Genomic DNA, 26,957 nt, shown 5'->3' on the forward strand with positions numbered 1-26,957 from the left:
TCTTTGTATTTTATTCTGGCTGTGCACCGCCCTGAGTCCTTCGGGAGAAGGGCGGTATACAAATTAAAATATTATTATTTATTATTATTATTATTATTATTATTATTATTATTATTATTATTATTATTATTATTTTATTGACTCTGGCAAATAAACCATGGATGAGAGAGACCTAGAACACCGTTTCAGAAGATGGAGCAAGTCCAACTGGACACATGTATGATCCTGGATCAAGAACCCAATTGTATGGTAAGAGACGTCCAAACAACTATTTTTGTCATTTTGTTGCACCTTTGGAGGGCTGTCCAGGGCCCCCATTTCGTAGAACACAGACTCAATAAGGCTGGAAGGGACCTTGGAGGTCTTCTAGCCCAACCCCTGCTCAGAACAGGAGGCCATCATGGTCAAATGGTTGTCCAGTCTATTGTTGATGAAAGAACCACAGCTCTGGGAGGCCAGCTGTTGCATTGATTAATTAATTAGTTAATTAATTGTTAGGGGGAGACCCAATAGGAAGGGAAGGAACATCTTCAGATCCAGAATTCCCTGGGGGAATTCTGGGAGTTGAAGTCCACAAGTCTTAAAAGCTGCCAGATTTGAAGACTCCTGATGTAGGTGATGTTTAAAGTTGCGAGTCTCGCAGAACGGGACAATTTTATAGCATCCAATACAGTCTCCTCCAGGCCACCTTCGTGTCCATCTTGGCTGGTCAAGGCTGTCCAGAAGACAAGTGGTTGGAGTGAGTTTGACTACCCCCAGCTCGAGAAACCTACGTTAGATCCACCATCAATGTTCACCCGGTTCTCAGCTGCCTCTTTTTGGGGGAAGAGAAGGAGAACTGGTCTTCAGGAACGTTATGGAACATCCACTGGGGTAGGACCTATGAAGTAGGAGCTAGAAGCAAAGTTGTGGATGAAATTCGAAGCCAGCCCACCTTGGTTTTGCTTAAGAGTAAGGTGGACAGCATTTTCATCTTCATCTACACCTTACAATTAAGTAAAGGTTTTGGAACTGAATAGTGGGAGTTTAGGGTTGAACTGTGGGGTCCTTGGTGCTCTCTGAGCTGGGTGGTTTCCTTGCACACATTTCATGACCCAACTATGTAACATCATCAATGCTTGGAGTGTGGGGTTTCCTCTCTGTATATATACTAGTGGCTCCCCATTAGTGTTGGGCAGAATTGTGATTTTCTACTTGGTAGTTCCTTCATTAGGGTACAGGTAAGTCCTTGACTTATGACAATTCAGCCTCAAATTTCTGTTTGTTCAGCGAGTTCTGCCCCATTTGACGGTTTTTCTTGCCACGGTTAAATGAAACCTCCCCCCCCCCCTCTGAGTTATTAAAATTTACTCACACAGTTGTGGAGTGAATCCGGCTTCATGGAGTGAAACTTGGCCTGTCAGGTTGCAAAAGGGGCTCGTGTAACCCCAAGATCGCCAGAAATACAGTTGCCAAGACTCTGAATTTTGATCATGTGACCATTGGGATGTTGTGATGGTTGTTAAGTGCGAAAATTGGTCATAAGTCCCTTTTTTCAGTGCTGGATCACTAAATAAACTGTTGTAAATTGAAGATTAGCTGTATTGTATTTTTTGTCTGTTTTGCAATTAATATAGTACATAGATGACAGTTTAATAATCTGCAAATAAAATTAGTACTTAAATCATTAGCTGTAAATTATTAGTAAACTAGTAATAAATTATTAGTAAACTAGTAGGGCCTGTTTTGCAAACTAAAATAGTTGTAAAATATTAATCAGTATTCAAATAAGGGAGACAATACGTGTATATACATGTAATAGTTCTTTTTTTAATGCACTTTTTAAAAATGTCCCATTTGTTTTGTCTTTTTTCTTTGGAAATTTTTTTTGGAGCGTTTTGCATTTAACTTTTTTTTTTTGGAAGAAAATAAAAATGGAGCTTTTTCTTTTTAAAAAAAAAGAAATTAACACACAGAGAAGGTTATGCACCATTTGCTTTATTAATGAAGACTCTTTTTATATTTTCTAAATTGTCAGTGAATTCTGGCCTTGCGAAACACAGAAGTTTTGCCATTTTTGTTTCAAACGCAAGACAGGATTGCACAAAAAACGGAAATGCAGAAATAAGCTAATGAGAGAGAAACAGACCTACACATACACAAAAACTATACTTTAAGGAATGGAAATTATATATATTTTTTAAAAATGCAAAATATAAGGATGGAAAGGTTCCTCATAATTATGCGCTGGTCCAGAGAGTTTTCACTGTGAATGCACTGATCTCTTCTCCAACTGTATTTTAAATTTAGAGGTTCATTATTTAACCGTGCAACATGTGTAATACTTACCTTATGTGTAAAGTAAATCTTTTCTTCCTGCTGTTTATGATAATAAAACATTTTTATTACATGGGACAAACTAGGTTAAAAACAAACAAAACAAAAACCCAACCGAAATTGTGGATTCTTGATTCTTACGTTCAAAACCCCTTGTGAGGCTTTCATATTTTTTCCTATCTGATTAATTTTATTTTTTTGTCTTCCCAGGTAGGAGTGAGGTTAGTGATTGGGAAACATGGAAGAATTAAAAATGGAAGAAAAAAAAAGAAGAGCGAAATTGCACAAAAATGAATTATTTCGGAAGCAGCCAAAAATTCCTTCCGGTTGTGTACGGCAAACGCTACACAAAAGGCCTTTGTTCCTTCCCTTTCATAATGTGGGGGGTTTTTTTTGCTATTTTTTTTAAGACACGTGATAAATGCATTGCGATAAGGATATATATATATATATATTACACACACATGGGATATATATCTTTCTATATATAATATTAAAATAAAATAAGTTATAGGCGTCTAGGTTCTCCGTTTCTGTTCTTCAAGGGACAGCAGAAGTTCGTTCTGTCCGAAGTGAAAAGTTGTGGGTCTGCCCCCAACCCACACACCACCACAAGGCTGACAAAATCACAAAGAGAGGTGTGAAATGGGAAGCAGGAGTTTGGCTCAGCTCTGGGTTCACAGTTTCACATTTTAAACCTCCAGCAGGGGGCGCCTGCAACCGGGGAAGGGGTAAAATGTAGTTCGGCCCACCTGAAGACCATCTACAAGCAAGATGGTCTCCTCGCGGGACAGAAGATTTTTTGGAGGCAACATCGGGGTAGGATTTGTTGTAGGGTTGGCCGACAACAAGTGGGTATCACAATGGAGCTCACATGCGGTTTTTAACGTTGTGTATGTGTAGGATGCAAGGCAACGATTGTAGGTCCGGCTTATCTAGAGGGGAAGATCTAACTCATTTTACGGGTTGGAAGAGCTTTACTATGACCTAAGTTGAAGATACCCTGGTGACATTGATCATCTAGATGAGGTTCAACCTTCCAGAAACCCTTTTGATTGTGAACTTTTGGGGATACACCAAACCCAACCTTTCCCACTCATTAAATCTTAGAGGTCCCCCTTTCACGACCGAGAACGAACCACCAAGTTCTAATTTCCAGCGTGATCTTCTGGGACATCCCTAGAGGAGATTTTGCATCATCCTTGAAGATAAATGTGAGAAGAAGGCGTTTCTGATGGACCACGGGTTCCCAATGAGCTGAAGGCCAAGTCATGGCGTAGATGTATCGGTAACCCGAGTCTTCAAAGGCCAGGAAGGTTGAACGTCAAGATGTCTTCCCAATACACCGAAGGGTAAATTTGAAGGCCTGGATTTCATCCAAGGGGTTGACTTGGTTTACCCGGCTCAATTCAACTGGTTGAAGATGAATCTAATCCAACTCAAGCCCTTCAACTGGTTGAAGATGAATCTAATCCAACTCAAGCCCTTGGTTGAAGGCCAACGGAGGTTCTTCTCGAAGTTCCACCATGACTTTCCTTTGATAGACAGGGACCAGGCCACAAGATATGATATCAAGAAGAGAGATTTGCATAACATGACGACAAAGCACGGTTGAGGTCTATCTCTGATCCTGTCTTCTCAGATAGGGTTGTCCCATCAAGAGGCGGACCTTGAGCATCTCCAGAGGTTCAAAACTCAAGACAGGAACCTTTCTCATCTCTCCAGAGTGGTCCAGAGGTCGGTCAGTCTGCCATTTTTCTCTTGGACGGCGGGACGAGGTGAGGCGGTAGCTCACTGGGAAGCTCGTGGCCTTCCAACTTGACCTTGATAAGATGGTTGGCCAAGGCAAACTCTTCGTCGTCCAACATCCCATCTTTGTCGATGTCAGAGAGTTTCCAGATTTTGCCCAACACAGTGTTGGGAAGCTTGGACCTCACCATCTCCTTCTTGGCGTTGGCCCCGGTTATCTTCCCATCGACGGGGGACAAGGTGTAGAAGATCTCGTCGTACATGGGCTTATCACGAGCCACAACCCAGGTGGCGTCATCAATGCCTTCTCCGGCTCCTTCTCCGTAGCCGTGTCCGAAGGGGCCGTGGAGGGTCCCTTCGAAGGCGCCGCCTTTGACCATCTGGGCCGGACGCTGGGATTCTTCCTGGCGCACCAAGACCATCAGTTGGGCAATGTCGTGGGCCAACATGTCTTCTACCGCGTCCAACAGCTTGGCCTTCAGGGGTTGGAATTTGTTGAAGTCTTGACCCTGGAGCTGCTCCTGGAGAAGGAGGTTAAGAGATGGAACAGAGGCTGAGGAGGAGAATGGAGACGAAAGAAGACTCTGCTTGAAAAGGTTGGAGGATCTCCTGTCTGAGCAGGTGGTTGGACTGGAAGACCTCCAAGGTCCCTTCCAACTCTTTTATTATGTTATTGTGAGGAGGAGGAAGAGGAAGTAAGGAAAGGAACTGGAAGGCAGGAAGAAAGGGAGGGAGGGAGGACGCAAGGCGAAGGAAGGAAGGAGGGAGGGAGGAAGGAGGACACAGGGCAGAGGAAGGAAGGAAGGAAGAACGAGGGAGGAAGGACACAAGGCAATTTTTATCATGGCTGTAAACCGCCCTGAGTCCTTCGGGAGAAGAGCGGTATAAAAATTTAATAAATAATAATAATAATAAAAAGGAAGGAAGGAGGGAGAAAGAGAGGGAGGAAACGAATGGGTTTGCTGCAAACCGTCCTAAATGCGGCCAACGCGGGGCATTCTGGGCATCAAAGTCCACACATCAAAAGACTGCTCCCTCCCCCTCCTCCGCAGAACAGCGAATGTCCTTCTCCCCCCCCCCTTTTCCCATCACTCACTTGCATTTTTTTTAAATTGGGGAAATCACCCGGTGAGATCTGATGCTCTCGCTCGATCCGGCCGTAAATCTCGCCCAGGTTGTTGACCAGCTCTTTCTTTTTGTTGTCTTTGCCAAAGACGGAGGGCATTTCTTTCTTCAGAGAGCTAATGATGTAGGCCTGAACCTAGCAGAAAGAAGTAAAAGAATTAAAATAATAATAATAGTAATAATAATAATAATAAAAAATAAAAAATAAAAATTCAGATTGGAACGTTATCAGTAGCTGGCGAGATTCTGACATTCTCAGAGTCCCTCTGTAGGTGACTGGGGTGGTTGTGTGGATTTTTTTAAAATAAAATAAAATAAGTAAAATAAAAATGTTACATTGTCTTTTTCTGTCTTTATCTATGATGTTTTTGCTGTTCTAAAAAAAGTCTTCGCCGGAGATCCCAGGTGCCCTCCTAACTGGATGGTTTTCTTGCCAACGTTTCCTTACCCAGCTGGGGAACATCATCAGTGCTAGCAGGGGAGGAGGAGGAGGAAAAGAAGGGGAAGGAAAAGGAGAAAGAACAGGAGGAGGAGGAGTAAAAGGAGGTGGAAGAGGAGAAGAAAGAAAAGGAGCAGGAATATGAAAAGAAGAATGAGGAGGAGAAGAAGAGGAAGAGGAAGAGAAAGAAAAGGAGGAGTAAAAAGAGAAAAAGTAAGATGAGAAGGAGGAGGATAAGGGGGAAAAGAAGAACAAGGAGAAGGAGAAGAAGGAGAAAGAAAAAAAAGGATTAAAAAGAGAAAGAGGAAAATGAGGAGAAGTAGAAGGAGGAAAAAGGAGAAGGAGGAAAAAGGAACAGGAGCAGGACAAGGAAGACAAGGAGGAATAAAAGGAGGAGGAGGAGAAGGGAAAGGAGAAGTAAAATGTGGAGGAGAATAATAATAATTGTGGGTTCTTGGTGCTCTTTGATGGTTTTCTTGCAGACCTTTCATGACCCAACTAGGTAAACACCATCAGTGTTAAAAAGGAGAGAGGGTTTGTTGGGAGGAGAAGGAAGAAGAGGAGGAGGAAGAGGAGAACAAGCAGCCGATGAAGGAGAAGGAGAAGAACTGTGCGGTCCTTCGTCTTCTCCAAGCTTGGGAGTTTCCTTGTGGACATTTCACGACCCAATTAGATAACGTCCTCAGGGCTAAAGGGAGTACGGTGAGATTTTTTTTTTTATATTATACCCTTGTATAAAAATCCCCAGAAAATAAAGCTCGCTCTCCTTTTCCCTCTCTCCCTCTCTCCCTCTCCATCCATCCATCCATCCATCCATCCATCCATCCATCCATCCATCACCTAGCCTGGCTAGGTGGCTCAGAGGCTAAAATGCTGAGCTTGTCGATCAGAAAGGTCGGCAGCTTGGCGGTTCGAATTCCTAGTAGAGGTGTCCTGTGTGAGCAGGGGGTTGGCCTAGATGACCTCCAAGGTCCCTTCCAATTCTGTTATTGTCTGTCTGTCTTTCTGTCTGTCTGTCTATCCACCTATCATCTCCCCCCTCCCTCCTTATATCTAATCTCTCCTTATCAAAACATCCCAGTACCCAAATCCTTCGAGCAATTTCCTCACCTTGGCCAGACGGGCCCTTTTAATCAGGTCGTTCAGTTTTCGAAGCGCCGCGTTCCGGGGGAGACTCTGGATGTCCCGGAAGAGATCCTGTTCCTCAGCTTCGAAGAGTTTACGGTTATCCGGGATCAGCAGCGGGTGAGACCAGAAGGATCCGATGTACACCCGGATGACTTCGGGGGTGTTGACGATCTTCCCCAGCGACCACATCAGGGCCCCGTAGACCCGCATGAGCTGCTGGGTCTCGATCTGGTCGGCCTTGTTGAGGACTACTCTCATCTTATCCTCGTGGTTCTTCAGGGCTTTGATGACCTCCGAAAATTCGTCGGAGATGTCGAGCTTGTGGGCATCGAAGAGGAGAATGATGCGGTCTACCCGCTCGGCGAACCACTCCAAGACAGCGGCAAAATCGTAGCCTGTCCGGGGGGGGGAGGGAGTTTTTAGTTGAGCATGAAAGAACCAGGCGCTGGAGAGTTCTAGTCCTCCCTTAAGACAGCAAAGACAGCTGGATGACTTTGCGCCAATCAGAGAGGAAGACGGTGAGTTCTAGTCACGTCTTAGACATGAAAGCCAACTGGCTGACTTTGGGCCAATCACCAGGTGACAGTGAGTTCTAGCTCCACCTTAGGGATGAAAGACAGCTGGGTGACTTTGGGCCAGCCCCTCTCTCTTAGCCAGCCCACCTCATAGGTTGTTATTGTGGGGAAAATAGGTGGAGAAAAGAGTATGAGGTATATTTGCCTTGATTTATTACTAAAAACACAATAAAGTCTGGATATAAACAAGGAAATAAAAAATTAAATAAATTAATAAAATTAGAATATACTGATGTTCTGTTTCATAAAGTGAGCATTTACATCGGAATAGTCTTTTATTCTTCCAACATGTAGGTTTTCTATAGTGTTATCCTTTGTAAGAATGTAAGCCGCCACCCCACATTCCCCTTTAGGTAAGAAGGGCGGTCAAAAGATTTTATAAAAATCAAATTAAAAAATGAAATGAAATTAATCAAAAATTAAATAAGAACAATGCAATACAATAAAACTGTATAAATTAAGAGCTGAAGACCTATTTGTTTATTCATGCAGGACTGGCATAGGATTTTAATAGTTTTAATATTTTAATATTTGTTATAATTTTATAATTTTATGGGGATTTAACATTTTAATGTTTTAATTAGGCCACTTGTTCAATAAGTTTTTTAATTCATTGTTTTATGTGTATATTGTTATCGTTTTTATTTTGGCTGTAAACCGCCCTGAGTCCTTCGGGAGAAGGGCGGTATAAAAATTCAATCAATCAATCAATCAATCAATCAATCAATCAATCAATCAATGAAATAAATCAATTAGTAAATTACATAATTAAACTAAAAAATTAAATTAAAAATTCAATTTTATTAATTAAATAAAATTACACAATGAAGTTAAATTGCATAATTAAATTAAAACAAATAAATGGAATGAAGTAATTAAATAAAATGAAATGAAATAATTAAACAAAATTTTAAAAATATTACCGTATTTTTCAGACTATAAGACGCATATTAGCTTTAGAGGAGGAAAACAAGGGAAAAAAAAAACAAAACTGCCTCTGCCTCCCAGCATCCACCTGGCTAGCGTCTTTGCCGCAAACAGCAACAGCCTGGTTAGCTTCAGAACGTTACCGCAGCCGCAGCGCGTGGCTCGTCGGGGCTCCGCTCCATTGTGCCCACCTCAGTCAACTCAGCTGAGCTGCTGCCGCTGGCAGGAAACGCTGGAATCTTCACTGCTGAGTAGCTGATTGGCAATTGGATTTGCCCCGGGAATACCGCTCATCAGCTGTTCTAGGCAGCAGGGATTGCTGTGGCCCATTCCAGCAAGCGGGCGGCGGTGATAGGCAGTGGCGATCCCCACCGCTTAGAGCAGCTGATTGGTGCCGCACCAATACCCTTCCCCCCCGCCGCAATATTTGCTCTATAAGATGCACAAACATTTCCACCCACTTTTTTGGGGGGTGGGTGGGGAAAGGGCATCTTATAATCTGTAAAATACAGTAAATTAAATGAAATAAATAAATAAATTAAATTAAACTGAATTAAATGAAGCTAAATGAAACTAACTGGAAGCTTTCAAAAAGAGACTGGACTGCCATCTGTCAGAAATCAGGCGGGGGCGGGCGGGGTGGGTGTTGGACTAGATGGCCTTCCAAGTTCCCTTCCCACTCTTGTTCTTGTGTTACTATTGACGTTAAATTCAGTTGAATTAAAGATTAATCAGCAATCCTATTCCGAAGATCTGGAAGCTCTTATTTCAGCTGGACCCCATCGTAAGCATGAGTCAACTCCTTAATTGAATTCCGTATGCCACCAAATTCCGGTAAATTTGATCATCGCAATGCTATCTATTATTTAATAAATCGACAATGAAGCTTTTGTAAGAAACAGAACATTGTCTTACATAATTTAGATTTCAGAACGATCGGGACCCGGGGGGCGGGGGGGGGGGAGAGGAAAGGAAATTTGCTAACGGAGAATTCCGCCAAGGGCAGCAACAGCAACAACAATAATCATCACTTTTATTCATTAAACATGAAACTCAGTCAACTGAACATTTAAAAATGTACCACAAACATCATTATTACTATTGCTATTATTTTATTATTAAAAAAAATACTTAACAATCTTAATGAAGAGAAATTCATTTGCAGAATGAGATATATTTCCTGCAAAACCTCGCTTGCATTTCAAGCGATGATCAATCAAGTATTAAAAATAAATATTTACGGTGATGACCGTTGTAGCCTCCCCATTAAGTACGTGATCAAAATTCAGACACTTGGCATCGGACTCGTACTTATGACGGTCATGGCATCCCGCGATTCCCTTTTGCGACCTCCTGATGGCCGCTAGATTCCCTTAACAATTGTGTTGCTAATTTTTCAACTGCTGGCATTCACTTCACAACGGTCGTAAATTGGGGCTTTAACGTCTCCCTTAACGACAGAAATGTTGGGCTCCATTGTGGTCATAAGTCGAGGACTGCCTGTATTGCCAATGTTCACCACCGTGATTCGCTTCCCTTAATGACTTTGTTCCCGACATATCAACGGCAGGGGTTCACTTAACAACGGTGGCAAGAAAGGTGACAAAACGTGGCCACAAATTGACTGAAACGATGTCTCGCTTCGCAACGGAAAATTTTGGACTTTGTCATGGCTGTGAAGTCAAGGACTATCTGTAGAATGTCTGCCTGCCGATGAACAAAACCGCCAAGGTCTCCCTCGATGAAAATGAAACAGCAAGAAAAATCAAATTTCCAAAATTGGATGAGCTCACAAAATGACCTGGCCACGCCCACCCAACCGCATCCAGTCCCACCCAACTGGCGGTACTTGTATGGCTGCGCCTACGCAGTCATGCCCACCTGGGGGACATTCAGATGGCCACGCCCACTCAGCGACACTCAGATGACCACAGCCACTAAGTCATGCCCACTTGGCAGGCACTCAGATGGCCCTGCCTACTCAGCCACGCCCACCTGGGGGCACTCAGATTGCCACGCTTACACAGCCACGCCCACCAGTGGGCCCATTACAGACCTAATTTGGAGATGGGGTTTAAAGACAGGTTTTCCAAAACTATCGTGGGAACGATGACAAACCGCAGGCCAGTTTACACATCCCGCCCAAGCTGAGATTCAACAAGAGTGGCGGGGTACAGAACTTCCCAGAGTGTCAGATTTGCACCTACGCCTGGCTGGATTAGATGACCTCCAAGGTCCCTTCCAATTCTCTTCCGATTAACTTATCCTAGTTAAAAGTCACACGAAAATGGTAATCACCTCGGCTAATCCTTTGTTTCTCTCCGGAGAGGATTCCGGGGGTGTCGATCACACTAATGCTGTCCAGGACTGCATTTGGCAACTGGGCACACACAAATCTGAGGGAAAAAGGGGAAAGAAAAACTTGAATTATTGGAGAGAAAAGAACATGGCTCACTTGTACCATAGGAATGGATCATTCCCCATAACATTCTTGGCGTGATTCTTAGGAACTTCAAGTTGCGTGGACTCCGGGAGGCGTGGCCAGCATCGGGATGAGACGTCGCGAAGCCCAGGAACTCCAGGAAGAGCGTTGAAATTCCGGTCGATTTGGGGGTCCTCAATGGACCATAGCTGTCCTGGAGGGACAGCAAAGAAAGAAGGCACCGGCCGATGCAAACAAGGAAGTTGCAAATTCCTTGCAGCACCGGCACCCAGTCTTCAACCCAACAAGGCAGCCATTAGGAGCTGCCAAAGTTGGGTTGGCCACACAAGAAGATTGATCAGAACAGAGTACTGTTACCGGGCGAGCGATTGGCCAACTTGCAGGTAAGAAGAAAAACTTTTAAAGCTCAAAAGATTTTTCAGCTTGAAGTTAGCCGAAAATTAGCACACGGAACTTAAAGTGAGAGAAAACAAACAGCAAAGAGGATCTATAAGACAAAAGCCCTAAAAGAAATAACATTCCATCTGGAGTTAAAATTGGTTTTGGAAGAAAATATAAATATTAAAAGGAGAAGAAAACTGAGAGAAAGCATCTTTTGCTAACAAAAGGATTTAATAGAGGAAGACAAGGAATTGTTTTTGTGGATTAACGAGTGACATTTTGTTGCTGGGAGTTGTGGATTGGAGAGAACATCGCTGGAGAGGGAAAAAAATAATATTGCATTGTTTAGGCTACCAAGAGAAAGAGGAATACCGAAGGAGTACTTGTTTAAACAGCTGTGGCATAGCTTCAAAAGACTGGAAAGGTCAAGATTGGAACTAGGATGACCTAGAAAAAAAGCATCTGAACTGGCTTGCATTTGGAAACAGAGAAAAGGGTGGGGGGGAAGAGACAATATTTTGGATTTGAATTTGGATAAGTTAAAATAAATAAATTTAAAAAGCCCTTCTCCTTATATTGAAAATATGGAGAGTTGGGAGGATGAATATGAGGAACTATGGGAGATGCTTCAAATGGTGTGAGAATCCTTTAATGGGAACAAACAAGCAGAACTCTGGCTTAAAAATATAAAAAAGAAATTATTAAGAAATTATGAGGAAACAAGAGGAACAAAAATATAATGTTGAAAAAGAAATGAGTGAGGATAAAAATACAGATGATCGTATTGGGATTGATAATGAAAGAATAGAAATGGAGAGGGGAAGGATACTTGAAAAAGAAAGGGAAAAAGAAGAAAAGATTGAGGGGAAAAACTAAAAGAGTGAAAAATAGATGATTACACTGGGATTAGCAGTGATAGAACAAAGAGAAGAGGAATACCGAAGGAGTACTTGTTTAAACAGCTGTGGCATAGCTTCAAAAGTCTGGAAAGGTCAAGATTGGAACTAGGATGACCTAGAAAAAAAGCATCTGAACTGGCTTGCATTTGGAAACAGAGAAAAGGGTGGGGGGGAAGAGACAATATTTTGGATTTGAATTTGGATAAGTTAAAATAAATAAATTTAAAAAGCCCTTCTCCTTATATTGAAAATATGGAGAGTTGGGAGGATGAATATGAGGAACTATGGGAGATGCTTCAAATGGTGTGAGAATCCTTTAATGGGAACAAACAAGCAGAACTCTGGCTTAAAAATATAAAAAAGAAATTATTAAGAAATTATGAGGAAACAAGAGGAACAAAAATATAATGTTGAAAAAGAAATGAGTGAGGATAAAAATACAGATGATCGTATTGGGATTGATAATGAAAGAATAGAAATGGAGAGGGGGGAAGGATACTTGAAAAAAGAAAGGGGAAAAAAAGAAGAAAAGATTGAGGGGGAAAAACTAAAAGAGTGAAAAAAAATAGATGATTATACTGGGATTAGCAGTGATAGAACAAAGAGAAGAGGAGGAAATGGAGAAACATTGAGGGGGGAAATTAAGAGAAAAAGCTAGAGAAAGGAGGTGGAAAAGAAGATACAAGAAAGAGAGAAAGAAGAAGATAAAAGAAAGGAAGAAAAATATTAAGAGATGGGATTTGGGAAAGAGTGAAAGAAAATGATTAAAAGGAGGAGAAAAATGAATAGTAGAAAAGAAATTAAAATAGTGGTAAATTTTTTTAGGAATGATGAAAATTAGAAGAAATATATAGATTATTGTAAAAGGGTAGTAAAAAAGGTTGAAATGAAGTGAATGGAGTAAAAAAAGAAGGAATACATTGTTTAAGGTAAAATGGAGAAGTAAATGAAATGTGGAAGATATAATGGGGATATATGTTGCCTTTTCTTTTTGTGTCTGAGAGTGCATGGAATGAGAGAGAATTATAGTTGATGGTAAGGAAATAAATTTTAAATATATAAAAGAATGGAAAAATTAATTGAAGTTAAGATATAAAATTGAACAGGAGGTTAAAAAAAGTAGTACGTTGTTTTAGAAAAAATAATAATAAATAGTCTAGCAAATGAAATCTGAAAGATAGTATGGTTTATAAGTGAAAATGATTGGAATTAAGATGTAAAAGGAAATAAAATTGAAATGTTAGTAAATGATGTACACTATTGGATGAGAATAATAATTATTGAATTGTGAACAAAAACTCTAAGAAAATAAGAGGTGAAAGGTTATATTAATTGATTGTAAGGTATACAAATGGAATAAGATGAAGACAATGTTAATAACTAAAATATATGAGGGGAGATTTGAGAAATATACTCAATAAATGAAAAAATCGGGGTTGCCTGGACACCAGAAATATTGAAATGAAAATAAATACAGCAGTGGAGAGAGATAAGAAGGAGAGAGATGGAAAGGGAGAAGGAGGGAGAGAGAAAGGTAGGGGAAATAAGAGTAGGAGAGAAGGTTAAATAGGGACAAAGTAGGAGAAAGGAAGGGAAGTAGAGAAGGAGTAGGAGAGGAGAGGAAAGAAGAAAGTAGGTAGGATGAAAGAAGGTAGGAAGAGGCGTGAGAAGGAGAAGAAAGGATTGCTGTGAAAAGGAAAAGACGAAATGGAAGAAAGGCAACTCCAAATATATTTGAATATATTAAGATAAAAATCGAAACAGTTAAAAAAAAAAGAAAGAGAATGAATACTAATAAAAATGGAGAAATTAGAACTTGAGGGCGAAAGAAGATGTGACTTAGTGAAATGAGCAAGGAAATATTAGGAAATGAATAAAAATTATGAAAAAAGAATATTCTTGCAAAAACTGTAACTAAGTGAAATATATTTGAATATATTGAATTGTATAAGATATGATATGGCCAATACTCTGTTCATGAATTGTGTATGTGTGTGGGGGGGATTAAAAAATCAATAAAAACTTGTTTAAAAAAAAGTTGCGTGGACTCCGACTCCCAGAATCCCCCAGAGAGCATGCTTTAAGAGGGGAGGAGTTGAACTCCCAGAATTCAACTCCATGCTGCCTGGGGAAATCTGTGATTTCCCGAAGTCCAAGCATGTTATAGCACACTGGCTGAGGAATTCTGGGAACTGAAGCCCACTCCTCTTAAAGCAAAAAGAGATGGAAAGAGTATGAAAGAGAAAGAGAGAATGAGAGATGGGCAGACAGAGACAATGAAAGAGAGAGAATGAGAGAAAGAGAGAGGGAGGGAGAATGAAAGAGAGAAAATGAGAGGGAGGGAGAGAAAGAGAGAGAAGGAGAGAAAGACAAGGAGAATGAGAGATGGAGGGAGAGAGAGAGAGAAATTCAAAATCAGGTCATGAGATTGTCCATTCTAACTTAATTTAACTTGGCCGTTAAATGGGCGGTCATTAAGCGAGGATCTTAATGGATCCTCCATTAAGCGAGGACCACCCTGCAGTCAGAAGTAATATTTCTGAAGATGAAAAAAAGTGATTGACAGATAAGAAAAACCGGGCTATGCTGCCAAAGAACCGACAGTGACCGGGGTCCACCTGACCCAGACCTCCAAAAACCAGTTTCCCCAGTCAAACCAGTTCAGAACGCCGCACCAGTAGCCGATTGACCTGTTCAGGAAGGCGTTGCCGAAAGCGTTGAGTTTCCGGAAGGGCTTCTTGGGATCGACCACCAGGGCATTGCCAGGGATGATCCCTTCCACGTCACCCTGCATCACTGCAATGAAGGAGTCCGTCGTGGGTTCGGGTCCGATCCGCATCCCAGGAAAATCCTGCTCCAGCAGGTACCTAAAAACCAGATTTCAAGCAGACAAGCCATCATTGGTACCAGAAAGCAGACATCAAACCGATATGTGGCAAGCAAGGTCGTACAACGGGGCAAGACCCCCTTAACAAATGTTTCACTTAGCGATGGAAATTTTGGGCTCCACTTTAGTCGTAACTGGAGGACTACCAGAAGTGAAAAAGCAGTTAAGGTTTACTTAACCATGCCGTTCACTCAACCCCTGGCAGGCTTTCACGCAACAATGGTGGCAAGCGAGGGCCCCCAAACTCACTTAACGACCATCTCACTCAGTGACAGAAACAGTCGTAAGTCTAGGATGACCGTATTGGTGCCAAATGGCAGTGTGGAATGGGGTTTGTATGGGGATGATGAGAGAAGACGACTCAGGAGACCGAGCGGATCTGACTCAGCAGACAAACAAACCAGGTTAAGAGGACGGGTGGAAACAAGAAGCCAGCTTTGATTGAAGAGTCTTTTCATTTCATTTATTTTTTTTTTCAGCGAGAAGAAGAGAGTCAAGGCACAGTCGGAGAATCCCAGAGCCCGATGGGTGTTTCCAGCTGTGGTTTGTTGGCCTTAAAAAAACAAACCAACTGTGATCTCGGTTTCTCAGATGCTGGAACAGGGTTTGTCCATCTTGGCAGCTGGAATATGGGTGGACATCAACTCCCAGAATTCCCTAGGCAGCATGTTGAGAAGCAACAATATCTATCTATCTATCTATCTATCCATCCATCCATCCATCCATCCATCCATCCATCCATCCATCCATCCATCCATCCATCCATCCATCCATCTATCTATCTATCTATCCATCCATCCATTCTTTTTCTTTCTTTTTTCCTTTCTCTCTCCCTCTCTCCCCCTCCCTCCCTCCCTCAACCTTGACCAAGATGGGTGGACTTCAACTCCCCGAATTCCTCAGGCAACATGATGAATAGAACTGTTTACTCTCTTTTTTCTTCCCCCCAACCTCTCCATCTATCTTCCTATCATCCATCAACCCATCCATCCATTTCTCAGCCTTGGCAGGTAGGAGGACTTCAACTCCCAGAATTCCCCAGCCAACATGCTGGAGAGCCTGACAATTTTCCTTGTCTCAGATTAATTCAGTTTAAAGTGTGCATTAAGCAGAGATCTTCGTTCTCCCATTGTCTTCCCAACTCAACTTTAAATCCTCGATTTATGACTGTGGACACCCTTCAAAAGCCACCCAAAAGACCACCATCGTTATCCAGCACAGCACAGAAAAAGGAAGCTCTACTGAAACCTGGTTTGTTTGAATTCCTACATAACCTTCTGCAGGGCGACTGTACGTTGGACAAAGATGACAAGGCACATCGTAAAAGATCAAAGGATGGGAAAAACACACACAAAGCTAAGCTCTTTTATTAATCACCACTAATTTGATTAATCATTAATCATGGTTAAAGTGTAGCTTGTATATGACAAAGGAAGGCTACCAAGGTTCAAGCAGCAACAATAAACCTGGTTCAAAGATCACAAGAATTATAAAAGAATAAAGATAAGATTATCTTTGGGACTTCCGGGTGGCTCCACCCCTTCGCTGAGCCCTAATTAAAGGGGCTCCGCACTGAACATCGTAAAGCCAGGAAAAGCCGGCTTTAATCTTTTTCTCTGGATGAAAGAGAAAAGATAAGAGCGCAGGAATGTTGGTAGACCTCCCCAGAGGCTTTGTTTTAATTAAGCAGAGCTTCGAAGGGTCGAGGGGTCCCATAAATATTTCTGCCATCTCCGACTTCAGTGCGTCACTGCAAAAGCAGGAAAAGAAGAAGGTGTCCATCTCTGCTAATTGTCTTATCTTTATGGATCTCTTTAAGCAGACGGAATGAGTGCAAGCGGACGATTATTGGATTGCAAGTATTTTTGATTTCCTGACTTCTACTTTCTAAAAAAGAGAATTTTTTTTTCCTTTGTTCTAATTGACTCTAAAATGGCGCCTGAACGGGAGTGAAAATGACGAATGGAATTTTAAACAGTCTGTGCAACTAAGAAGATAAGAAATGTTATGTGTGGATTTTAATGAAGTGAACTGAGCTCTCCTATACTTAAAGGGGAGAAGAGAAGTTTCTAGACTTATATTTTGTGAATTTTAAAACTGAAATGGCTACTAAACCACCTAAGACTGGGGGCAGAAGGGGTTCTGAACCAGCTTTAGAAGATCTGATTAAAGAGCAAGGGAAAGTGTCTGAAGAAAGGTTTAAGGAGATTATGGATAATAATGAGAAAATAAGAGAAGAAATAAAAGAGAATAATAAAAAAATAAGAGAAGATATCTTAATGGCTTTTCAAGGTTTGGCAAAAAGACTGGAGGTGGTGGAGGAGGAGGTGCAAGAAATTGTTCAGTCAAATCAACAAATAGAAAATAGAATGGGGGAATGCAAATCAAATTGGATAAAATTAAGATCAAGTGGTGGTGATGCAGTATAGAATGATGGAAGGAGCTCTGAGAATTAGAGGTTTGAATGAAGACAAAGGGGAAGATTTAAAAAAAATTTTATCAGAAGCTCTGGCTGAATTTATTGAACTTGATCCACAAGAGGTTGCTTATCAAATTGACAAAATTTATAGAGTTAATTCTTGGATTGCTAGGCAAAAGAAACTTCCTAGAGATATTGTGGATTATTTTTGAAAAGAACAGTGAGGAATCAAATTTTGCAAGTTGCTTTTCAGAAAAACTTGAAAATAGGGAACAGGAGTTGAAGGTTTTGAAAGAGATCCTCCCAAGATGTTAAGGGATAGAAAAGACTTTACATTTTTACACAAGAACTTAAGAAATACCAGATTCAATTTAGATGGGAGGTTCCAGTTGGCTTGACAGTGTATTATCAGGAAGAAGATATCGTATTGACACAGTGCTTAAGGCCAAAGATTTTCTTTCTACAGTGCTGAAATTTGAAATAGAAATAATAGAAAAAAGAATTCAAGAGACTCAAATGGGTGTGGAAGCTGAGGTGATTCCAGTGATGTTACCATCAGAGGAACAACCACAAGAACAAAGACTGACGAGGGGAGCCCTTAAGCGTAAAGAAAAGGAGCAACAAACTCAAAGTAAAGTTCAGGATTCTGCTACAGAAGCGGTGGGGGGAGCACGGCAAGATACGGGAGGACGATCTTCAGTTGATTGCCCAAAGGCTTCAGCAGCCCAGTAATGGCAAATAAAATCTTGACTTGGAATGTCAATGGTTTGAACTCAGCTCAGAAGAGAAGAAAAATATTTCATTATTTGAAACAATTTAAAAATGATGTTATTTGCTTACAAGAAACATATTAAATTATCAGATCAAAAGTACCTAATAAACTCAAAGTTAGGTAAACATTTTGTTGCTTCAGCTTTGGAGAAAAAACATGGCATAGTGGTTTATTTGAGAAAAGATATACCAGCCAAGTTAATAGAGGCAGATATTTATGGAAGATATATTGCTATTGAACTTACAATAGAAACAAAAAGGACTCTCTTGCTTGGTATATATGCACCCAACCAGCAACAAGAAAAATTTTATAGAATGTTATATGATAAGTTGATCTATGGGATTATAAATCGTGTATTATATTGGGAGATTGGAATGGAGTAATAGATACACGAAAGGACAAGAGAATTTCTTCCAAGAAGATACCTGCACATGCAAAGCTGCCTAAATCCTTTTTTGATATGATAGAAGATTTTGTGTTAAGAGATGTATGGAGACTGGAATTTGGAGGAAAGAGACTATACTTTTTCTCTGATAGGCATCAATCCTTCTCACGTATTGATTTTATTTTAATTTCTAATGATTTGCTTTTTAGGGTGAAGAAAACTAAGATATTTCCAAGATGTTTGTCTGATCATAGTCCTGTTTGGATGGAATTGCAATATGGAAAAGAGGGTAGAAGAACTTGGAGATTAAATGAAAATTTGTTTAGATATCAGGATAATGTAAATCAATGTAAAAAGCAGATGAAAGAATTTTTTGATTATAATTTGAATAATGAAACATCGATAGAAATGGTTTGGGACTGCAGTAAAGCTTTTATGAGAGGTGTATTAATATATCTTAATAATAGACAGAGAAATAAGCAACAAAGACAGCGAGGTATTTAGAAGAGGAAATTTATAAGAAACAACAATTATTAATACATAACCACATGATCAAAAACTTAAAGATGCAATAAAGTTACTACAGAATCAATTTAATATGATAATGGCTGATCAGGTGGCAACAAATATACAATATGCCAAACATAATACTTTTGTAACGCAAATAGACCTGGTAGGTGGTTAGCATACACTTTAAGGAAAAGACAAAAACAACGTACTATAGAAAAATAGAATACAAAGGTAAAGAGAGATATCAACAGGATAAAATTAAAAAGCTTTTTAGAATATTATACAAATTTATATCTTAAAGATAATATATTGAATAGGGATATTGATAAGTATTTGAAGGAATATAAGGTTAAAATTTAACTTTAGAACAAACGGATGAATTGAATCGCCTATAACCTCGGAAGAAATTATTTTGGTAATTAAACAATTAAAATGGGGAAAACTCCTGGTACGGATGGGCTTACAGTTAGTTATTATAGGAATTTACAGGATGAGATGTTAGGTCCACTTAAGGAATTATTTAATCAGATACAACTAGGAGAATTCCCCTCATGGAGAACCTCTTTTATTTCATTGATACCAAAAGAGGAACAGGATTGTTCTAAACCTGGGAATTATAGGCCAATCTCACTTTTAAATAATGATTATAAGATTTTGTTAAAATAATAGCTAATAGATTAATGTTGGTTCTGCAGCGAAGAATTCATAATGATCAATCTGGATTTATAAAAGGGAGACAGATGAGGAATAATGTTAGGCAGATTGTTAATTTACTGGAGTACTTAGAAAAGAAAAATTTTATTCCAGCAGCATTTATTTTCTCGATGCAGAGAAAGCTTTTGATCGATTGCATTGGGATTTTTTATTTAAATTAATAGAAAAGATGCAATTTGGAGATCGTTTTTTAAGAATAATTAGGGCAATTTATGGAGAGCAAACAGCACAGATTATAATCAATGGTAGCTTAACAGAACCTTTTAAGATTGCGAAAGGAACAAGACAGGGATGTCCTTTATCACCATTATTGTTTATTTTAACTCTAGAACCATTATTGGATAAAATACGAGAAGCAAAGGAGATAGACGGAATTAGAGTTAGACAGTATGAATATAAGTTAAGAGCTTTTGCAGATGATTTGGTGATTACTTTAACAAACCCTATAAATTCTAGTAAATCTTTGTTGGAAATAATTGATCAATATGGGAATGTCTCAGGGTTTAAGGTAAATCAGAAAAGACAAAAGTGATAATAAAAAATATGGCCAGACAACAGAAAGAAAAACTAGAGGAAGTAACAGGATTTGAAATTGTAAAGAAGGTTAAGTATTTAGGGGTTTATATTACGTCATCAAATGTGAAATTGTATAAGAATAACTATGAGGTTTTATGGCAAAAAGTTCAGAAGGAGTTGATTGTTTGGAAAAATTGCAATTATCTTTGCTGGGGAGAATTGCTGCTATTAAAATGAATGTTTTACCTAGATTTTTATTCCTCTTTCAGATGATACCAATAATTAAGAAAGATAAGAATCTTGAGGAATGGCAGAAGGGAATTAACAAATTTATATGGGAAGGTAAAAAAGCTAGGGTTAAAATGAAAATAATTCAAGATTCTCGGAAAGGGAGGTTTAAAATGCCTAATTTTAAATTATATTATGAAGCAGCTGCTCTCTCTGCAATAAGTGATTGGTTTAATTTAACAGAGGACAGAATTTTGAATATAGAAGGTTATGATTTGTTATATGGATGGCATGCATATTTAATTTATGACAAAAAGTGGATAAGGCCTTTAAAAATCATGTGCTAAGAAATGCCCTTCTGCGTGTTTGGAAAAATACTCATATAAACTAAATTATAAGGTTCCTATATGGGCATGTCCTAGACATACAGTAGAAAATATAAACATAGAACAGAAGCAGGAAATGATTACATATAAAGATCTTTTGTATACTGAAAGAGGTAATTTGCAGTTAAAATCTCTGCAAGTATTAAGAGAGGAAGGGAAAAATTATACTTGGTTTCAATATGAGCAATTACATGCTAGATGGAAGGGAGATCAAAAAATTGGTATAGAGCAGAACGAGGGAAATTTGGTAAAGCAAATTAGAAATCAGTCTCAGGAGCATATAAAGAGATTGTATAATGTGTTACTTGAAATAGATTCTGAAAGGGACTTGGTAAAGGACTGTATGATAAAGTGGGCACAAAATTTTCAGGAGCCAATATTATTGGAAACGTGGGAAAAAATTTGGGTTAGAAATGTTAAATTCACGAGGCACAGAATCTGAGGAAAATTTTTATAAAATGTTTTATAGATGGCATCTAGATCCTAAAAAATTATCGTGTATGTATCCAGAAATGCAAGCAAAATGTTGGAGATGTAATTGTGATGACGCTACATATTTTCACATTTGGTGGACTTGTAAGGACATAAAGGCCTTTTGGATAAAAATTTGGTGGATTTTACAAAATGTTCTGAAAAAGAAGATAAAGTTCCTGCCGCAATTTTTCTTGTTGGGAATTATTACGGATTGTACAGTAATTGAGACTAAATTGATTTTAAATCTAATAACTGCAGCAAGATTACTAATAGGACAATATTGGAAGAAAAAAGAAGTACCAACAATACAAGAATGGATATTGAAAGTTGCCAATTTGGCTGAGATGGCGAAGATATCAGCCTTTTTGAAAGACAATACGCAAGAAAGATACTTAAAGGAATGGAAAAAATGGATTGACTATATTCAACGTAGATATCAGACTAAGAGTTATCAGACTGTTTTTGAATGATTATGATGTATTATTTTGATTGCTTTTGGGGAAGTTAGGAATTGATGATTGTAGGGTATAATTAAGTTGGGACGAAACTTTTTAGCATATGTTTGTTTTACTTTTAACTATACCTTGTGCTCGTTCCGGGAAGTCGGGGAGGGGTTGCGAAGGGAGGAGGGGAAAGGGGAAAAAATTTTGTAAAACTTTTTGAATAAAAAAAAAAAAAAAAAAGATAAGATTATCTGGTATTAACGATAAGGCTGGCTTGTCTTGGAAAAACACCAGGCAGGCGCAGTCCCGCAGAATCGGGGGCATGCGATTGTAGTCCTCAAGTTATTACCACTTGTTTAGTGATGGTTCAAAGTTACAAACTTTGAAAAAAGTGACTTAGGTTTTCACACTTACGACCATTTGCAGTCATAACGGTCCCCGGGTTCACATGATCAAAATTCGGATGCTTGGCAACTGACTCGTGTTTATGATGGTTGTAGTGTCCCGGGGTCACGTGATCCGAAATAGTGATCTTCCAGCAAATGATGGGGAAGATGGATTCGCGTAACAACCACGTGACCAACGGAGCAATTGCAGCTTTTCACTTAGCAACAGTGGCAGTAAAGGTCCCCAAATGGGTCCGAACTGACTTCACAAGCGTCTCGCTTAACAACGGAAATGTTGGGGTTCACTGCGGTCATAAAACAAGAATTATCACATTGTAATTGAAGAGATGGGGGTTCAGTCTGACGGGGGTTCATGGACTGACTCAGCCCCAGTCAGCCTTACCCACCTCAAGTGATATACAGGTAGTCCTCAAAGTTAAATATAAAAAATAAATAAAAAAAATGAGCATGGTATTCATTTAACGACTGTCGCAAAAAAAAAAAAAAAAAAGGATAATAAAATTGGGATAGATATGTGACCGGAATCGTTTAATGAGCATTATTGCTCATTACGGAGCTGCGGTGGCACAGTGATTAGAGTGCACTACTGCAGGCTACTTCTGCTGACTGCTGGCTGCCAGCAGTTCGAATCCCACCAGGCTCAAGGTTGACTCAGCCTTCCAACCTTCCGAGGTGGGTATAATGTGGAGCCACATTGTTGGGGAAAATATGGTCACTCTGTAAATCACTTAAGAGAGGGCTGGAAAGCACTGTGAAGTGGTATGTAAATCTAAGTGCTATTGCTATTGAATCACAACCATTGCAGGCACGGCTCATTATCGTGGTAACTCCAAGACGCTGTTTAATTTCAACCCAACATGTAATGGATGCACGATCGAAGCTGTGAATGTTTTGTTTTAAGGAAAAAACACCTGAGAAAATTTAGATTAAAATGATTAAAAAAATAAAGCAAACCAAATAAATGCAATAAAATAAAACAAAGAAATAAAGTAAAATAATAATGCTAAAATAAAATAAAGAAGTAAAATGAAACAGTAAAATATAACAAAAATAAAATAAAACAAATTGAAATAAAATAAAACAAAGAAATAAAATAATAAAATTGAAATAAAATAGAATGAAAAGAAAAGAATGGAATAGGAATAGGAATAGAAAATAGAATAGAGAATAGAATAGAGACTACAAAATAGAGAGTAGAAAATTGAATAGGATAGGATACAGGATATAGATTAATTATTGTTAATCTCATAATATTATGTAAATAAATATAATGTAAATATTTATATTTAGTAGCAGAATTGAACAAAAATAGAGAATATGTGTGTCGGTACAGAAGACTGTAAAAATAGCATATATTGTATTGTTGTGTTTTTTTTTACTGTGTTTTTGTTCCTGTTTCCCCCCCCCCCAGTTTTTAAAGGGGAAAAGTTCAATAAAAACTATTTTTTAAAAAAGCATACAGAATATAGAATAGAATAAGGAATGGAATAGACTATCCCTGTGCTTAAGCAGGAAACCCTATACAATTTGAGACACCTCGTTTCTTTCTTAAAAACTTCCAGTGTTGGGGCAGCTACAATTTCTGAAGGCATTTAAGGTAAAGAGTTATGGAAATTAAATTCAAATCGCCTCTTCTTCGACTAGTAATCCTTGGCTGATGAAGATTGGATGGAGGTTCGCTTTTGATATTATTCTGGCTGTTCTTTTATTTCCACACAGATCAATTTTTAATTTTTTTAAAAAAAAATTTCCAACCTCCACGGAGAGCACAATTTTTGTGTTAAAATCAACATTTGAGAGGTGGGCGGGGGGGGGTTGGGGAGAAGAGAAGGATGAATTGGCAAAGCGATAGCCAGGTCCAGGATAAGAAATGCTGGGGGAGAGGAGCCCAGATCAAAGGATAAATTTTTTTGCCTTTTTTTCCAGGAGGGGCTAATGGGCAGAGAGACCCGAGTTCGAGAGATTGTGAGGTGGGAAGAGAGAGAGAGAGGGGGGAGGGAATATAAAAAATATAAATAGAGATGATGACGTAAGCTAGTTGGGTTGTGAGACGTCTGCAAAAAAGCCACCAAACACCCAGGACCCCATAGTCCGTCTGTCCTTCCTTCCTTTTCTCCCTACTTCTCTCCCCCTCCTCTCCACAAACCCCACTCTGTTCTAGCATTGATGATGCTCCCTAGTTGGGTCATGAGACGTCTGCAAGAAAACCTCCCAGCTCAGAAAGCAGCAAGGAGCCCACCAAAAAACAAAACAAAAAAACCAAACCAAGAAATAAATTGCCTTTATGGCTCAAATGAAAGTCAAAATCCTCTATTTTCATATTTTATTGATTCTGTTTATTATGAGCATTTCTCCCCTACACCAGACACAGGAATTCTGGGAGTTGTAGTCCATCCCTCTTAAAAGGAACCACACCTTGAGGAACATCAGGTGAGAGTTACCAATCGAGGGTTGAGCATTACACCATAACCCAATCGATCTATTCTCCCCATCCATCCCAAATGGGGGAAAGAATGGGAGTTGTAGTCTACCCCTCTTGAAGGCCATCCCCCCTCTTTGAGAAACACTGGACATCGATTGAAGGTCGAGCATTATTGTCACAATCACACTTCATCGCAACAAGGCTATTTGCCTCCATCAATCTCAGCTAGGGGATGATGGGAGCTGTAGTCTCTCTATCCCCATCTTTAAAGAGTCCAAATTTGAGAACTAAGCACTGAAGGTCGAACGTTACTGCATGACTCAACAAGGCTATTCTACCTATCCATCCCATCTTGGGGGGGATGATGGGAGTTGTAGTTCACCCAATGGTGAAATCTGAACCGGTTTACTACCGGTTGCTTGCGCGCATGTGCAGTGGGCACCACACACCAAATGCAAGGTGCTTGGGCACGCATGCACTGCACACCAAAAAGAGGCATGGGGTAAATAGAACAGTGTGTATGTGTGATAGCTGTGGTGTGCGAGCATTTTATTTTTACAACCTATTTGGCCAAATAGGTTGTAAAAAAATACTTTTAAAAGTAAAAAAAAAAGGCTCTGGCAATTGTGCACCTCAGAGCCTTTTAAAAGCATTTTTTAAAAGAAGTGGCAAGCAGGGAAGCGAGCAACTGGGCATTGGGTGGGCAGGGATTTTTGCTACCGGTTGATGCGCTAATTGCGTTGACCCGACTTCAGTCTTGTTCCAGAATTTGTTCCTTTCCTGAGGGCAGGGGGGCTGGGAGCCTGTCAGTTTTGGAAGGCAATTTTCTTTTTGCTTCCTAACTGCCACATATTTTAGCTGGGGAAGTTGGGAGGGGGTTGTTGTTGGAGCGGTAGAAGGTTAGTCATAACAACATTCCGTATTCAAGGACTTTTGCCTGCGTCTGATGTAGGCTGCCTGAAGACTGTATCCAATTGAGTGTGAAGAGTTGATTGGACAATGTGATCAACTTGTGGGTGTGGGGCCACCCACAAATTCATCACATTGCCATCACTACCGGATCGGCTGAGCTGGTCAAAACCGGGAGCATTTCACCCCTTTAAGAGGGATGGCCACTTTTGAGAGGCCTTCAGTGAAAGCCAGCAAAGGAGAGCTGAGCGGGTGACTCCCAGTCCCATCACCACAAACCTCTTGTGCCAATCAATCCCAGCTGGGGAGGATGGTGGGAGTTGTAGTCCGCCATCTTTTAAAAGAGGCACAATCTGAGATCTAACCATTGAGGGTCGGCCAACTACTCCAAAGCCAACAAGGCTATTCTGCCCATTGATCCCAGCGGGGGTGGTGGTGATGGGAGTTGTAGTCCCCCATCTTTTAAAAGAGGCCCAATCTGAGATCTAACCATTGAGGGTCGGCCAACTACTCCAAAGCCAACAAGGCTATTCTGCCCATTGATCCCAGCGGGGGGGATGATGGGAGTTGTAGTCCCCCATCTTTTAAAAGAGGCCCAATCTGAGATCTAACCATTGAGGGTCGCCCAACTACTCCAAAGCCAACAAGGCTATTCTGCCCATTGATCCCAGCGGGGGGGATGATGGGAGTTGTAGTCCCCCATCTTTTAAAAGAGGCCCAATCTGAGATCTAACCATTAAGGGTCGCCCAACTACTCCAAAGCCAACAAGGCTATTCTGCCCATTGATCCCAGCGGGGGTGGTGGTGATGGGAGTTGTAGTCCCCCATCTTTTAAAAGAGGCCCAATCTGAGATCTAACCACTGAGGGTCGGCCAACTACTCCAAAGGCAACAAGGCTATTCTGCCCATTGATCCCAGCGGGGGGGGACGATGGGAGTTGTAGTCCCCCATCTTTTAAAAGAGGCCCAATCTGAGATCTAACCATTGAGGGTCGCCCAACTACTCCAAAGCCAACCGGGCTATCCTGCCCATCGGTCCCAGCGGGGGTGGTCGTGATGGGAGTTGTAGTCCCTCCCTCCATAAAACCCGGGCGATATTTCCTCCTCCCCCCCCCCACCAAAGGAGGGCGCCCCTACCGGATGAAGGTGGTCTTTCCGGTGGAGTACTGGCCCACCAGCAGCACCATGGGCTTGTTGTCGAAGTCGGCGTCCTCCAGGGCGGGCGAGTGGAACTCATGGAACTTGTAGTGCTCCTCCAGCGGCAGCAGCTTGGCCTTGTAGAGCTTCTTCAGCCCTTCGCTCACCGTCTGGAAGACCTCGGGGTCCTTCCGACGGCGGTCGTCGCCGCCCAGCCAGCTGAACATCGCCGCGGCCACAGCAAGGGAGGGAAAAAAGGAGGCAGGCAGGCAGGCAGAGAAAGGAGAGAGAAGAGACTCAGCCGGGCGGCGGCGGGAGTTTAAATGCCAGACCTGCCAGAGGCCGGCCCCGGAACCGGAAAAGGCTC

The 26,957-nt window shown here is 40.5% G+C and overlaps 1 protein-coding gene across 1 annotated transcript; it reads right to left on the minus strand.

The window, feature by feature from the left end:
* Positions 1 to 1,956: 1,956 nt before the first annotated feature.
* On the minus strand, positions 1,957 to 26,949 carry LOC131198939 (EH domain-containing protein 3). Its single transcript, XM_058184273.1, has 6 exons — positions 26,591 to 26,949; positions 14,673 to 14,849; positions 10,558 to 10,655; positions 6,740 to 7,152; positions 5,162 to 5,326; positions 1,957 to 4,586 (listed from the first exon to the last, which is right to left on the minus strand). Exons 1-6 carry the CDS (start codon positions 26,815 to 26,817, stop codon positions 4,059 to 4,061), a joined length of 1,608 nt encoding a protein of 535 aa, XP_058040256.1. The 5' UTR covers positions 26,818 to 26,949; the 3' UTR covers positions 1,957 to 4,058.
* Positions 26,950 to 26,957: the final 8 nt, after the last annotated feature.

This window comes from Ahaetulla prasina, chromosome 4, assembly GCF_028640845.1.
Source record: "Ahaetulla prasina isolate Xishuangbanna chromosome 4, ASM2864084v1, whole genome shotgun sequence".
NCBI lineage: Eukaryota > Metazoa > Chordata > Lepidosauria > Squamata > Colubridae > Ahaetulla > Ahaetulla prasina.